Source organism: Schistocerca piceifrons, chromosome 1, assembly GCF_021461385.2.
Source record: "Schistocerca piceifrons isolate TAMUIC-IGC-003096 chromosome 1, iqSchPice1.1, whole genome shotgun sequence".
Classification (NCBI taxonomy): Eukaryota; Metazoa; Arthropoda; class Insecta; order Orthoptera; family Acrididae; genus Schistocerca; species Schistocerca piceifrons.
The window spans coordinates 1111145246-1111162542 of record NC_060138.1 but is presented as its reverse complement, the minus strand read 5'-3'; the positions used below and the strand labels follow the sequence as shown (position 1 = coordinate 1111162542).

The window sequence follows — 17297 nt, the reverse complement described above, 5'->3', positions numbered from 1 at the left end:
CAATGTCTGCACTGTTTATCAAATCGCCAGCGTTCCTTAGGAAACTAAACATATTCGAGCAGAAATCGTGTCAACATGCAGAATTCCTTCCCGACTTTGAGTTACTGCTATCACCAAAGTCTGCACGATTCGTTGGGCCATTAGCACTGTGGAGCAAACTTGTGAAAGTGGTGGTGTTCTCTGCAACGTACAAGCTGAACGTGAGTGGCAGGAGATTTATCATTGTGGACCTGTCCTCAGATCACGAGTTCATAGTAGGGGTAACTTCTGAAAATCTACGATTTAGAAACAGTAAAGTAGTGCTTTCATACCCTTTGCATTTCAATTTTCGATTCCTCAACCCCCCCATGAACCATGGACCTTGCCGTTGGTGGGGAGGCTTGCGTGCCTCAACGATACAGATGGCCGTACCGTAGGTGCAACCACAACGGAGGGGTATCTGTTGAGAGGCCAGACAAACATGTGGTTCCTGAAGAGGGGCAGCAGCCTTTTCAGTAGTTGCAGGGGCAACAGTCTGGATGATTGACTGATCTGGCCTTGTAACATTAACCAAAACGGCCTTGCTGTGCTGGTACTGCGAACGGCTGAAAGCAAGGGGAAACTACAGCCGTAATTTTTCCCGAGGGCATGCAGCTTTACTGTATGATTAAATGATGATGGCGTCCTCTTGGGTAAAATATTCCGGAGGTAAAATAGTCCCCCATTCGGATCTCCGGGCGGGGACTACTCAAGAGGACGTCGTTATCAGGAGAAAGAAAACTGGCGTTCTACGGATCGGAGCGTGGAATGTCAGATCCCTTAATCGGGTAGGTAGGTTAGAAAATTTAAAAAGGGAAATGGATAGGTTAAAGTTAGATATAGTGGGAATTAGTGAAGTTCGGTGGCAGGAGGAACAAGACTTTTGGTCAGATGATTACAGGGTTATAAATACAAAATCAAATAGGGGTAATGCAGGAGTAGGTTTAATAATGAATAAAAAATAGGAGTGCGGGTTAGCTACTACAAACAGCATAGTGAACGCATTATTGTGGCCAAGATAGACACGAAGCCCATGCCTACTACAGTAGTACAAGTTTATATGCCAACTAGCTCTGCAGATGATGAAGAAATAGATGAAATGTATGACGAGATAAAAGAAATTATTCAGGTAGTGAAGGGAGACGAAAATTTAATAGTCATGGGTGACTGGAATTCGTCAGTAGGAAAAGGGAGAGAAGGAAACATAGTAGGTGAATATGGATTGGGGGTAAGAAATGAAAGAGGAAGCCGCCTTGTAGAATTTTGCACAGAGCATAACTTAATCATAGCTAACACTTGGTTCAAGAATCACAAAAGAAGGTTGTATACCTGGAAGAATCCTGGAGATACTAGTAGGTATCAGATAGATTATATAATGGTAAGACAGAGATTTAGGAACCAGGTTTTAAATTGTAAGACATTTCCAGGGGCAGATGTGGACTCTGACCACAATCTATTGGTTATGACCTGTAGATTAAAACTGAAGAAACTGCAAAAAGGTGGGAATTTAAGGAGATGGGACCTGGATAAACTGAAAGAACCAGAGATTGTACAGAGTTTCAGGGAGAGCATAAGGGAACAATTAACAGGAATGGGGGAAAGAAATACAGTAGAAGAAGAATGGGTAGCTTTGAGGGATGAAGTAGTGAAGGCAGCAGAGGATCAAGTAGGTAAAAAGGCGAGGGCTAATAGAAATCCTTGGGTAACAGAAGAAATATTGAATTTAATTGATGAAAGGAGAAAATATAAAAATGCAGTAAATGAAGCAGGCAAAAAGGAATACAAACGTCTCAAAAATGAGATCGACAGGAAGTGCAAAATGGCTAAGCAGGGATGGCTAGAGGACAAATATAAGGATGTAGAGGCTTGTCTCACTAGGGGTAAGATAGATACTGCCTACAGGAAAATTAAAGAGACCTTTGGAGAGAAGAGAACCACTTGTATGAATATCAAGAGCTCAGATGGCAACCCAGTTCTAAGCAAAGAAGGGAAGGCAGAAAGGTGGAAGGAGTATATAGAGGGTTTATACAAGGGCGATGTACTTGAGGACAATATTATGGAAATGGAAGAGGATGTAGATGAAGATGAAATGGGAGATAAGATACTGCGTGAAGAGTTTGACAGAGCACTGAAAGACCTGAGTCGAAACAAGGCCCCGGGTGTAGACAACATTCCATTAGAACTACTGACGACCTTGGGAGAGCCAGTCATGACAAAACTCTACCATCTGGTGAGCAAGATGTATGAGACAGGTGAAATACCCTCAGACTTCAAGAAGAATATAATAATTCCAATCCCAAAGAAAGCAGGTGTTGACAGATGTGAAAATTACCGAACTATCAGTTTAATAAGTCACAGCTGCAAAATACTAACGCGAATTCTTTACAGACGAATGGAAAAACTGGTAGAAACGGACCTCGGGGAAGATCAGTTTGGATTACGTAGAAATGTTGGAACACGTGAGGCAATACTAACCTTACGACTTATCTTAGAAGAAAGATTAAGGAAAGGCAAACCTACGTTTCTAGCATTTGTAGACTTAGAGAAAGCTTTTGACAACGTTAACTGGAATACTCTCTTTCAAATTCTGAAGGTGGCAGGTATAAAATACAGGGGGCGAAAGGCTATTTACAATTTGTACAGAAATCAGATGGCAGTTATAAGAGTCGAGGGGCATGAAAGGGAAGCAGTGGTTGGGAAAGGAGTGAGACAGGGTTGTAGCCTCTCCCCGATGGTATTCAATCTGTATATTGAGCAAGCAGTAAAGGAAACAAAAGAAAAATTTGGAGTAGGTATTAAAATCCATGGAGAAGAAATAAAAACTTTGAGGTTCGCCGATGACATTGTAATTCTGTCAGAAACAGCAAAGGACTTGGAAGAGCAGTTGAACGGAATGGACAGTGTCTTGAAAGGAGGATATAAGATGAACATCAACAAAAGCAAAACGAGGATAATGGAATGTAGTCGAATTAAATCGGGTGATGCTGAGGGAATTAGATTAGGAAATGAGACACTTAAAGTAGTAAAGGAGTTTTGCTATTTTGGGAGTAAAATAATTGATGATGGTCGAAGTAGAGAGGATATAAAATGTAGACTGGCAATGGCAAGGAAATCGTTTCTGAAGAAGAGAAATTTGTTAACATCGAATATAGATTTAAGTGTCAGGAAGTCGTTTCTGAAAGTATTTGTATGGAGTGTAGCCATGTATGGAAGTGAAACATGGACGATAACTAGTTTGGACAAGAAAAGAATAGAAGCTTTCGAAATGTGGTGCTACAGAAGAATGCTGAAGATAAGGTGGGTAGATCACGTAACTAATGAGGAGGTATTGAATAGGATTGGGGAGAAGAGAAGTTTGTGGCACAGTTTGACTAGAAGAAGGGATCGGTTGGTAGGACATGTTTTGAGGCATCAAGGGCTCACAAATTTAGCATTGGAGGGCAGCATGGAGGGTAAAAATCGTAGAGGGAGACCAAGAGATGAATACACTAAGCAGATTCAGAAGGATGTAGGTTGCAGTAGGTACTGGGAGATGAAGAAGCTTACACGGGATAGAGTAGCATGGAGAGCTGCATCAAACCAGTCTCAGGACTGAAGACCACAACAACAACTGCCACAATTTAGAAATCGCCTAGAAATGCTAGATGTCCTATGTATAACATACAACACTTGCAATTTATATGTAAAATGCCATAAGAATCATTTAAAGGGCAGTGCTAGCCTGAACATTAGAACTATTTCTATTTATAGGAAGGGGAATTGGAGTTCAAAATATTATCAAAATCGGCATTGAATTTCCATTACACTAAGGTCTACCTACAGCGAAAATCACTGTTAGTTAAAGAATAACAGTCATCTGTCAAAACAGTATGTGAACATTGTGGTACAGCCGGTTGAGAATGTGTCGTATGAATTACTGCTACTGCAGCTAGGTGGGAAGCTATTTGAAACCACAGTATGAATCTACTGCTACTGCTTGCTGAATTCGCCATGGGACCTATTGTTTCAATCTATGACATGAAAGTTCCATTACAACAACCAGTGGTACTCTACCAACTGTTCCACACTAATCACACGTTTTATAAACTATTGTCAGACATTTCCCACATAAGCACCTTTATACGATCAGCATAATAAAATAACGGAAATCAGAGCTGGTACGGAAAGATATACGTGTTTGTTGTTTCTGCATGCTATACGAGATCGGAATAATAGAGAATTGTGAAGGTTGTTCGATGAACCCTCTGCCAGGCACTTAAATGGGCTTTGCAGAGTATCCATGTAGATGTAGATCTTGGATTCTATACTTAGAACAAGCGAAACTCACAACCACGCAGGCTGACTTGGTATGTCCAGGTCGTTCATCTCAGATTCCGATGTTGCAGTGCAGGGGACAAGCCCAGTAGCCATGCTGGATCGCCATCTTGGATTCACGGACCTATACGACACTTTAGACTTGGCTCATTTCTCCAGGTCAGCCATCTTGTATCGCCTTCTTCGATTATAATGTCACAGCTCATGAGACTAATTTAAGCAGTCTCAGAACTTGGCTCATACCCTCAGGTCCGCTGTGTCGGATTCTATAGGTAACACAAGTGATCTTCTTCCCCCACATCGGATTTTCAACCAATATGTTGTGACCAGGCGAAACCCCTTTCATCTGGCCACAGCTGTAGGTTCTTTGAATGCTCTGGGAGAAGGTGCATCAACTAGAACACATTAAATATTAGTTCACTTTATTACATTACTAAGTAAAAGATTTACTTAACTTTGACACACTTCTTTGTGGAATAGCAGAGGACCACTTGATGCACAAGTTAATAAACTGTCAATTTGAGGTGTAGCGCTATCAACACTACATGTTCATTTGAAACTAGCTACTCGTTGATCCTGGATGACGATGTTGACTGCTGTAGCTGAGATCTGGAACTGGTTGAGCTCTTGCACACTCAACCCTGTACTTGCTTCAGTGTGAGGGAGGCGTGGCTTTCTGGAGCTACCCCCTCTCCCCTCCACCATCCGTCATATCAGACTGCAGCGAGACCTCACTGATATCTGTGGGATCGTTCTTGTTGTTGACTTTGCTGAGACACCATGATACCTGCATAATACCACAAATATGATAACTGTTCATCTCGATTTTTTAAAATTTCCCTCCAGTTTTCACTTAGGACAACTAGCCTCTATGCTTGGATGTCATAGGACTGAGACAAAGCTTCTGGCAAAATTGGGCTATTTTGAAATTCCCAGCAATCTGTGAATTTCCCACTGTTTTATACCTACAGCAAATGGTGTATCGTGTCTGATGGGAAAACTGGCACAATGCATGGTGTTAATGGTAAAGTGGTATGGAGAAGTTGACGGGTATATCTGCCAACAATCGAGAATTGGCTCATACCCCCATAGCAACTGAACTTTCATGTGCCACTATCACTCTGCCATTTCAGAACCTATCATCACAGTCCAGGGAGAAATCCAGTAGACATGCTGGATCACCACCACAGATCTCCAGACTTGGCTCATTTCTCCAGTTCGAAATGGTACACGGGAAGAAAGATTGCTACTGAGCCTCTGTTAGAGTTCAAATCTCTGTAATTTTAGCTTTACGGTCTTTTTGGGAGCTATACGTAGGAAGGGGCCATATATTTGTTGACGCTTTTAGCAATGTATGCTCCAGACCTTCGACAGTAAACTATGGCATAAAGCAAAATGCCTATCTCACTGTGTTTGATGTCGGATCCAGCTGAGAATGTTCAAGACGCTTTCAGACTGACTTAGTGAACCTCTGACAATATATGCTGTTCTTCTCCAGATTTCTCTATTCCCTGTATCAGTCTTGTCTGGTACAGACCCCAGACTAAAAAAGGAATATTCAAGTACAGCTCGAACAAGGGGACTGAAAACTACTACTTTTGTGGGTTGACGATATTTCCTATGGATTCTTCCAAAGAATGCCAGTCTGGCATCTGCCATCCATTGATTAATTTTATAAGGTCCTTCCACTTTAAATCGCTACATACACATACTCCTAAATGTTTCACGGATGTGATGTGATGCTTGTGAAACCGCGTAATCATACAGTACTGACTATTTTTGTCTGTTCATGCACAATACGTTCCATTGATTTAAGCCAAGGTGAGGGTTAATTGACAACCCCTGCAACAAGTACCAATTCTCTTTAGAGCTTCCTGCATTATGCTACAGTTATCTAGCGCTGCAGCTTGTCTGTACAGGAAAGCATGATCAGTGAAAAGTTTCGTGGAATTTCCGAAGTTATCTACTATGTCATTTATAAATATTGAGAGAAGTAAAGGTCCTGGAACATATAACTGCCCACATGGTGTTGTGCCGACTCCACTGTAGCTTGAATGGATTTTTAAGTTTGTTTTATAAGCCCGACTTCTAATTTCATCACACGAGTCTTCAGGGTTGAGCAGTTATTGCCCGATGACGACACGCAATACAGTTTGTTAAAGCGGAGTTCGCCGCTATTAATTATGTTTTTAGATTTAATTTTATTACTCGTACAGAGACGCAACGTTTCTTTGTTTAACAGCGCGTCTTCAAAATAAGTATGAAATGCTAATGTCTTTGCAATACATAATATATACTATTGAGTTAAAGTTCGTACCTATTTTGCCATTTTAGACAAGAAAAACCTTAAGCGCTTCTGCTTCTATAATCTTAGTATCAAATGTTCACTAATTTCAATTTACTTCCTATCTCAGTTCAGTATTTAACACAAATTATATATCAATGTCATTTCAGAGATATTACGTCGGTTCCACACTAACGGAATAACACGTAATTGTCATTTAACATCACTTTTATTAATAATCCTTTTTCTTATGATATAAATGTTAATGAATGATCACTATCTAGGAGGAAAGAGGGATTGATCCTAATCATGAGATAACAGCTTTTAATGAGCCCGCAATCGCTAATTAAATAAAAAGTCACGTTCAAGGATGATATGCGAACAACTTTCGTTACGTCCGTTTTCACGTATCTGTCAAAACTAATCCTGTCGCCCATAATTCAAATTAACACTGCCGTTAACCCCTTTTGTCGGAACATCGAATCGTAACTATTATGTGAAAGTTTATTCTAGTCCCCGAATTAATTCCTTTCAGATACGCGCACGACCGAACAGCCGAATGGAACACAAACGACTTGTTTTAACAACCGAACAACGCAATGACGTTACATTACGACAATGTCCGCCCAGTGAACATCTCTTTGACTTTATCTTCTCTACTCTGCTTAATTAAATCATTCCTAATTACAATTTATTCAGCTATTTAACGAAAACATCTAACAAAACATAAAATGAATTTATCCCAACGTAAAAGATCTGTTATAAACAGTCCCCTTGTAATGGTCCTGGAACAGTCCCCTGGGCATACAGAATGTTGCTTTTATGTCCGAATATTTCTGTCTGTTGAGAATGACACACTGTTCTTCGATCCAGTGACACAGCTTCTCTGATATTCTGTATGCTCGTATTTTGTTCATTAGGCGACAGTTCAGGCCAGTGTGGAACGTCTTCCAGAAGTCAACAAACACGGCATCAACCTCGGTGCCAGTACCTACACGTCCCCCACTGCAGTGCCACCCTCTGCAGGAGTCAGCTCTGACTGTGATACGAAGCCTGAGTATCTCTGACCTTCGCACCATATCTATACTTGGACTGACAAGCCGACAGCTGTGCTCACAGGGCTGCACTTGCCTGACCCTCCCATAGGAAGTATCTCCAACCATTTGGAACAGGGAGTGTAACATAGCAATTAGCTTCCCAGAATTTGATAGTACTACGGGACATAATCATCAGCGAGTGATTTCAGCTGGACATATACAGTCTCACTCACCTAGATGAGGTGACAGAGGCAGTGCAACAGGGTATTAACATAACATGTCTGCAGGAAGGGGGGACAACTTTTTTCCAGTGAGATTGAGTATAGCTGCTCAGATGAAAACACCAGCTGATGTATATGCAGAGGCTCACCTGCTAGGGGCGAGAAGTAGCGCTTGGGCCGCCGTATGTTGGCGTACGGGTCCGGTGAACAGGGCGGCGGAGAAGTGGGCGCAGGTGTGCAGGGCGCAGGTGCGCAAGGCGAAGGCGCGCAGGGCGGTGGGGTCGCCGCGCGCCGGCCTGCATCACAGCAGGGCACACTCCACATCAGTCTGGGTCACTCACACGTCTGCTCAAGTGGGAGCAACAAGTCCCACACTGGCAAACTACGAGGGTCGGTCAAAAAGTAATGCCTCCCATTTTTTTTCTACTTAAAGAAATTAAGTTAAGTGAAAAATTTGAATTTGGCGCCATTCCTCAAACCTTCTTCTGCAATCCACTGCAGTAGTAACTTTCTGTGTCAACAGGTGGCAGCACAGCAGAAGTTTGTAAGATGGCCGACATCGATGTTCGTTTGAGACAGCGTTGTGTGATTGAATTCTTGAATGCAGAAGGTGAAACGCCCATACGCATTCATGAAAGACTGAATAAGGTGTATGGTGTTGTGACAGTGGATGTCAGCACTGTTAGACGATGGGTTCGTCGTTGTAAGGAAGCTGAAGGGCAAACACCGTTGACTGACGAAAAGCGGAGAGGCAGGCCGGTGAGTGCAGTGACTCCACACAACATTCAGCAAGTTGATGACATCATTCGTGGTGACCGTCGAGTGACTGCAGATGAAGTGTGTCGCATTATTTCTCTTAGTAAAGGCAGTGTGATCACGATTATTAAACAATTGGGGTACTCAAAAGTTTGTGCACGGTGGGTTCCAAGAATGTTAACCGATCAGAGTAAAGAGGCAAGGAAAACAATAGCCTCCCAACACTTGCAGCGCTTCCGTTTGGAGGGAGATGAGTTTCTGAAAAAAATTGTGACCGGGGACGAAACATGGGTGCATTTTTTTGAACCCGAATCAAAGAGGCAGTCAATGGAGTGGCGTCACACAAGCTCGCCGAGGAAGAAAAAATTCAAAACTGTGCGATCGGCAGGGAAAGTTATGGCAACAGTTTTCTGGGATACAGAGGGTGTGATTCTGGTTGATTTTTTGGAGCAGGGATGCACAATAAATTCTGTTCAATACGTCACAACCCTCAACAAACTTAAAGCACGTCTTCAGCGAGTTCGCCCAACAAAATCAATGGCAGATGTTCTTCTTTTGCATGACAATGCAAGACCACACACCAGTCGTCACACCTCTGACGAGATTGTCAAAATTGGATGGGAAGTTTTGCCTCATCCCCCATACAGCCCTGACCTGGCACCATCAGACTTCCATCTGTTCGGGCCACTAAAAGAAGCTCATCGTGGGATTCATTTTGAAGATGAGGAGGCCGTCAAAACATCCGTGCGTCAATGGCTTAGGAAGCAGAGCTGTGATTTTTACCGTGCTGGGATACATGCCCTTGTTCAAAGATGGACCACAACTGTAGAGATGGGCGGAGATTACATTGAAAAATGACAAAATGATCCTCAATGTTGTGGTTTTCAACCTATGTAATTGCATTTAAATTTCCTGACAATTAAACGTAGAAAAAAAAATAGGAGGCATTACTTTTTGACTGACCCTCGTAATACTCCCACATCTGTGCCTGTGATTTATGCTGATAAAAAATTTACCCCTCGAGCAAGTGTATTTTATCTGTTTTCAGTAGTATAGCTATGATGTTTCTCGTGCACACCTAGTTCTGTACGACACTCAGTACTGTACGTGTGACTGACAAATGCACGCTGCGTACGTCCCCTGGCACGAGAGCAGTCAGCTGCTTTCTCACCATGCGAGGGTGGATCCCAGTAAGAATTACTGTGTACTGTAAATAGCAGACTCGGCTGTGAGGGTGTGTGCCGCTGTGACCTGAGGATGTGCCCAGCTGGGTTGCACACATTCTGACAGCAAAAGGAGGCATGGAGGCCAAAGCAGTGACTGAGCTTAGAGGGGCCGCACAACTATCGTGGGGTCATCACTAGATGATGCCAATTAAGAATATCATAGTAGATTTCTTATATATGTTACATATCTTAAATTAAAGGTTGGGATGTAGATTCAATGTGTAACAACATGAGCTATTACCAGAATTCTAAATAAAACATTGAAACTAGTGTAAGCATTATGAAGTAAAATTAAGCCACCAACTTATGAATTTATTCATTTTTATTTGTCGATACTTATGTGCAACATAGTAGCATAAAGTAACATTTACCATCAGATGAAGCAATTATCGAAGAAACCATTTAATTTAGGATAAAACCAATGGCATCAATGGATAGTTGAGGAAATTTACGTACAAACTGGTGTATGATACAGATACATACATATACATATATACCATAAGATTAGTAGCTTTTAAGAGTGTTCTGCAGATCAGAAGTATGTGTGCTTGACTGAGGCCAAGACGAGATCTAGGAAAAGCGGCCGCCATCTTGTTCAGTCTGGTGACCACCAGCGAGCATCGTTCGGCTATGAGACCCAACTTTCCTATATATCCAATGACTGCACTGTTCATCAAATCGCCAGCGTTCCTTAGGGAACTAAACATATTCTAGCAGAAATTGGAAAGAACACATAGGAAATATTGTGGGGAAAGCTAAAGAAAGACTGCGTTTTATTGACAGGACACTAAGAAAATGTAACAGATCTAATAAGGAGACTGCCTACACTACGCTTGTCCATCCTCTTTTAGAAAACTGCCATGAGGTGTGGGATCCTTACCAGATAGGATTGATGGAGTACATCGAAAAAGTTTTGTATTATCGCGAAATAGGGGAGAGAGTGTCACTGAATTGATACAGGATTTGGGGTGGGCATGATTAAAACAAAGGCGTTTTTCGTTGTGGCAGAATAGTCTCACGAAATTCCAATCACCAACTTTCTCCTCCGAATGCGAAAATATTTTGTCGACACGGATCTACAAAGGGGGAAACGACCATCATAATAAAATAAGGTAAATAAGAGCTGGTATGGAAAGATATAGGTGTTCTTTCTTTCCCCGCGCTATACGAAATTGGTTAATACAGAATTGTGAAGGTGGTTCGATGAACCCTCTGCCACGCACTTAAATGTGATTTTCAGAGTATCCATGTGGATGTAGATGTAGAGGTACATCTTGAATTCTATACTTAGAACAAGCGAACTCACAACCATGCAGACTGGCAGGGTATGACCAGGTCGTTCATCTCGGATTCCGATGTTGCCGTGCAGGGGACAAGCCCAGTGGAGATGCTGGATCATCATCTTGCATTTACGGACCTATGTGGCACTTTAGACTTGGCTCATTTCTCCAGGTCAGCCATCTTGTATCGCCTTCTTCGAGTATGATGGCACAGCTGCGCGGGATTAGCCAAGCAGTCTAAGGCACTGCAGTCATGGACTGTGTGGCTGGTCCCGGTGGGCATGGGTGTGTGTGTTTGTCCTTAGGATAATTTAGGTTAAGTAGTGTGTAAGCGTAGGGACTGATGATCTTAGCAGTTAAGTCCCATAAGGCTTCACACACATTTGAACACTTTTTTTGATTATGATGTCACAGCTCATGAGACTAATTTAAGCAGTCTCAGAACTTGGCTCATACCCTCAGGTCCGCTGTGTCGGATTCTATAGGTAACACAAGTGATCTTCTTCCACCACCTCGGATTTTCAACCAATATGTTGTGATCAGGCGAAACCCCTTTCATCTGGCGACAGCTGTAGGTTCTTTGAATGCTCTGGGAGAAGGTGCATCAACTAGAATACATTAAATATTAGTTCACTTTATTACATTACTAAGTAAAAGATTTACTTAACTTTGACACACTTCTTTGTGGAATAGCAGAGGATCACTTGATGCACTAATTAAAAACTGTTATCTTTAGGTGTAGCGCTATCAATACTACATGTTCATATGAAACTAGTTACTCGTTGATCCTGGATAATGATGTTGACTGGTGTAGCTGAGATGTGGAACTGGCTGAGCTCTTCCATGCTCAACCCTATCCTGGCCTCAGTGTGAGGGTGCCGTAGTATTCCAGAGCCCCCCCCCCCCCCCCCCCCCCGCCTATATACCGCTGCAGACTGCAGACAGACGTAATGAACCTTTGAACCTGTGACAATATATGCTGTTCTTCTCTGGATTTCTCTATTCCCTCTATGAATCCTGTCTGGTACAGATCCCAGACTAAACAAGTAATAGTCAAATATTGCTCAAGCAAGGGTATTGAAAGCTACTTCTTTTGTGGGTGGACTATATTTCCTGAGGATTCTTTCAAAGAATGTCAGTCTGGCATCTGCCATCTATGGATTAACTTTATACAGTCCTTCCACTTTACATCGCTATACAGGGTGAAGCGAAACTCGTGCACTCGGGCTTCACAACACAACTACTTGCATGCCAGCGATTAAAAAAAATGTCTCTCACAAAATTACGTCCAGCGAGTACATCTGGCAGAAAAAGAATGTTTAAGGGTGGCAATCTGGCAACACTGTAACCACATGTATGGTAACTACCTCTGTCAGCACTTGCTAGTCATGCTGTACAGTTAGTGCAGTGGATATAGTTTAGAGTTACATGGAGGACGCCGCTGGTTCAATCCTATGTTGAGGCATGTGTTGCTTATTTGGTAATTGTAGTCCAGCACATTTGCACTTGCATGCAACAGTTGTAGAAATGGAAGATTGGTCAGCTTTGAAACAAGCCCTTTCCGTGTCGTGAGCATGAATTTATTCGCGCCACTTCCTCTACCAGATGCGAAACCTGTTTTCCTTGTATCCTCCTTCAATGGTGCCATATGTTAGTACCAACTATTATTCTTGCCTCGTTCAGGACCACTACATTGCGTTAAGGCCTTACGTCACCAGTAGGACTAGCAACATGCTTTACGAATAATGTTAAAACTTGGTTACTGTATGTGTTATCAGCACAGTCCCACTAATTATACCTTTTAGTATTGAGTCTAGTAACTGCATGTTGTTTAGTACATATCTCAATGCATTATTATTATTATTATTATTATTCTTTCGATGGGATTGTGGAAACATCATATCTATTAGCGTTAGTGAAACAATGTAATTCGAAACCGAATACGTCACAATTAGCAGTGTCAGGATGAATCATGCAGAAGTATATCCATCAAAGGGGTAATGCACGTTAGGTTGAACAGCGCGCAGGACTGATGGCACGTTTATGCTGTATTCACTGTCTACCAGACAGGGACTAGTTGCGAGCTGAGTAACGTGCCCATGACAGACTCCAACGTACATGCGTACAAATATCGAATTTTCCCATTGTAAACCTCTAAACCAGTGTGGCAGACATGTGGCATACACAAACAATGAATATGTGGATATGCATCTGGTCCTTGTTGCATCTGATAACCGGGCTGGTGTTGCCACTTGTGAATATGCTGCTAGGTATCCTCATCGACGTCATCCAGATAAAAATGTGTCCTTCATCTGGAGCTGCACCTTTGGGAGTGAGATTCTCTCCTTCCATCATCACGTTACACAGGTCGTCCACAGACTCGCTGTAATCCAGCTACTGAGGAAGCTATTGTGGATGTCATACACCAAGTACCTCAGCAAAGTACAGGTAGCGTAGCAAGGCAGCTGCACGTCTCCCAACACTCAGTTGTTAACGTGCTGCATGGGCATGGGCTGCACCCCTATCATTATGCTTTCACACAGCACCTGCATCCTGCAAATCGCCATCAGTGGATGCAATTCTGTGAATGGTTCCAACAACAACAGGAAGCCAACAATGACTGTGTGAACACTGTAATATGGTCAGCTGAAGCAGCATTCACTAGTAAGGGGGTCTTCAATATGCACAATGCCCACCATTGGTGTGAGGTTAACCCGCACGTCAATCACGACCATGGATATCAAGTTCGCTTTACTATCAATGTCTGGGTTGGAATATTGGATGAAAGGTGTTTGGACCCCTACATGTTGCCTGATCGGCTGACTGCATGAGGGTATCATGCATTCCTCTCAAACTATCTGCCTGATGTGCTGGAAGGTGTTCCACTAAATGTTCAGCAAAAGACATGGTTCCAACATCATGATGCACCTCCACACTCTGGAATTAATGTGCGGTAGTATTTGGACAGAACATTTCCGAGGAAATGGCTCGGATGTAGAGGTCCAGTTGTATGGCCAGTGCATTCACCTGACCTAAATCCCCTGGATTTCTTCCTGTGGGAACACCTGAAGGTGCACGTGTACTCTACTCTGCCGACGAATATTGAAGAATTGGTAGTGCGTGTTTATGCTACTCTTATTACTGTGGATGCAGCTTTGCTGTGAATGGTCCATAGCTGTATCATCTGCCGGGTTGGGCACATTTGGAGGTGCAGGGAGGTCGCTTTGAGCATCTGTTGTTCTGAGGACAATGCATTCTGTTGTGAAGGTCATGTGGTCATTAATATGGGCATTATTATTGCCGCTGGTTGCTAATGTGCGACATCTGAGCGCTCATATTACATGTAGTATAAATGAAAAGCAGAAATTGTGTTATTGCACTGTGCTATCTTCTTTAGCATTTCGAAATTCATGCTGATTTTGTAGTTATTCTGTCCTATGACAGGTCATTTGTTTCAACTGTCTATTTCTTATTTGTCTAACCACGTAAATGTTATGTTTAGCGTTACAAAATATTGTAAATTTAGGATACATGTCACCTAAGAAACAATGTATATTACAGTATGAAACGCCAGAATGAGATTAGCAAATAATAAAAAGCGCCCCAACCCAGGATCGAACACTGAACCTCCTGAATGCTAACCCAAAACTATATCCACTGCACCAACTGTACAGCACGACAGCGGTAGTTACCATACATGTAGGTACAGTGTTGCCAGATTGCCACTTTGTAAAGTCCTTTTACTGCCAGATGTACCGACGGACGAAATTTGGTGAGAGACGTTTTTTTTTTTATCGCTGGCATGTGAGGAGTCGTGTTCTACAGCCCGAATGCGCGAATTTCGCTTCACCTTGTATACAGAAACTCCTACATGTTACACGGATGTGATGTGATGCTTGTGAAGTCATGTAATCATACAGTATCGACTATTTCTGTCTGTTTATGCACAATACGTTCCATTGGTTTAAGGTGAAGGTTAACTCACAACCCCTGCAACAACTGTCAATTCTCTTTAGATCTTCCTGCATTGCTCTACAGTTTTCTTGTGTTGCAACTTGTCTGTACAGAAGAGCATTATCAGTGAAAAGCCTCATGGAATTTCTGAACGTATCTACTATGTCATTTATAAATACTGAGAAAAGTAACGGTCCTGGAACAGTCCCCTGGGGCGTACACAATGTTGCTTTTATGTCCGAATATTTCTGTCTGTTGAGAATGACACACTGTTCTTCGATCCAGTGACACAGCTGGTATGGTATTCTGTATGCTCGTATTTTGTTCATTAGGCGACAGTTCAGGACAGTGCGGAATGCCTTCCAGAAGTAACAGGCCTGAAACAGTCCCCTCGGACGTACACAATGTTGCTTTTATGTCCAAATATTTCTGTCTGTTGAAAATGACACACTGTTCTTCGATCCAGTGACACAGCTGGTCTGATATTCTATATGCTCGTATTTTGTTCATAAGGCGACAGTTCAGGAGAGTGTGGAATGCCTTCAAGAATAATGGTCCTGGAACAGTCCCCTGGGCATACACAATGTTGCTTTTATGCCCGAGAATTTCTGTCTGTTTAGAATGACACACTGTTCTTCGATCCAGTCACACTGCTGCTCTGATATTCTGTATGCTCGTATTTTGTTCATTAGGCGACAGTTCAGGACAGTGTGGAACGTCTTCCAGAAGTCAACAAACGCAGCATCAACCTTGGTGCCGGTATCTACACGTCCCCCACTGCAGTGCCGCCCTCTGCAGGAGCCAGCACTGACCGTGGTATGAAGCCTGAGTATCTTTGATCTTCGCTCCATATCAATACTTCGACTGACAAGCCGACAGCTGTGCTCACAGGGCTGCACTTGCCTGACCCTAATCCCATAGGAAGTATCTCCAACCATTTGGAACAGGGAGTGTAACATAGCAATTAGCTTCCCAGAATTTGATAGTACTATGGGACATAATCATCAGCGAGTGATTTCAGCTGGACATATACAGTCTCACTCACCTAGATGAGGTGACAGAGGCAGTGCAACAGGGTATTAACATAACATGTCTGCAGGAAAGGGGGACAACTTTTTTCCAGTGAGACTGAGAACGGCTGCTCAAGTGAGAATACCAGCAGATGCACACGCAGAGGCGCACCTCGTATTGGCGAGAAGAAGCGCTTGGGCCGCCGTATGTTGGCGTACAGGTCTGGCGAACAGGGCGGCGCCGAGGAGGGTGCAGGTGCACAGGGCGCAGGCGCACAGGGCGCAGGTGCACAGGGCGCAGGTGCACAAGGCACAGGTGCGCAGGGCGAAGGTGCACAGGGCGGCGGGGTCCTCGCGCGCCGGCCTGCAACACAACACAGCATAGTTAGCCTCAGTGTGGGGCACTCACGTGTCCACTCAAGTGGGAGCAACAAGTCCCACACTGGCAAATTATTACTCCCACATTTCCGTGCCCGTGATGTATGGTGATAAAAAATTTACCCCTCGAGCAAGTGTATTTTATCTATTTTCAGTAGTGTAGCTATGCTGTTTCTCGTGCATGCCTGGTTCTGTACCACCCTCAGTACTGTACATGTCACCAACAAATGCATGCTGTGGACATGCAATGGCACGAGAGCAGTGAACTGCTTTCTCACCATGCGAGGGTGGATCCCAATAAGAATTACTGCGTACTGTAAATAGCAGACTCGGCTGTGAGAGTGTGTGCCACTGTGACCTGAGGATGTGCCCAGCTGGGTTGGCACACATTCTGACAGCAAAAGGAGGCGTGGAGGCCATAGCAGTGATTGAGCTTAGAGGAGCCGCATGACTATTGTGAAGTCATCAGCAGATGATGCCACTTAAGAATATAATAGTAGATTTCGTATATATGTTACATATCTTAAATTAAGGGTCGGAATGTGGATTCAGTGTGTAATAACATGAGTTTTTACCAGAATTTTTAACAAAACGTTGAAAGTAGTGGCAGAATTACGAAGTAAACTTAAGACATCGACTTATGAATGTATTCAGTTTTGATTTGTCTATACTTATGTGCGACATAACAGCACAAAGTAGCGTTCACTATCAGGTGAAGCAATTATCGAGCAAACCATTTAAGATAAAACGAATGGCATCAATGGATAGTTGAGGAAATTTACATACAAACTGGTGTGTGGTACATGTACATACATACAT

General features: G+C 42.9%; 1 protein-coding gene across 1 annotated transcript in view; it reads right to left on the bottom strand.

Annotated features, from left to right (window-relative positions):
• The window catches only part of LOC124778056 (vegetative cell wall protein gp1-like), a 40506-nt gene extending 23608 nt beyond the window's left edge, over positions 1 to 16898 (bottom strand). Inside the window, exons 1-3 of the mRNA XM_047253618.1 lie at positions 16757 to 16898; positions 16273 to 16464; positions 8024 to 8170 (exon numbers count right to left, since the gene is read on the bottom strand). Of these exons, the coding sequence (XP_047109574.1) occupies positions 8024 to 8170; positions 16273 to 16464; positions 16757 to 16898 (481 nt within the window). The remainder of the gene's footprint in view (positions 1 to 8023; positions 8171 to 16272; positions 16465 to 16756) is intronic.
• Between the last annotated feature and the right edge of the window lie 399 nt (positions 16899 to 17297).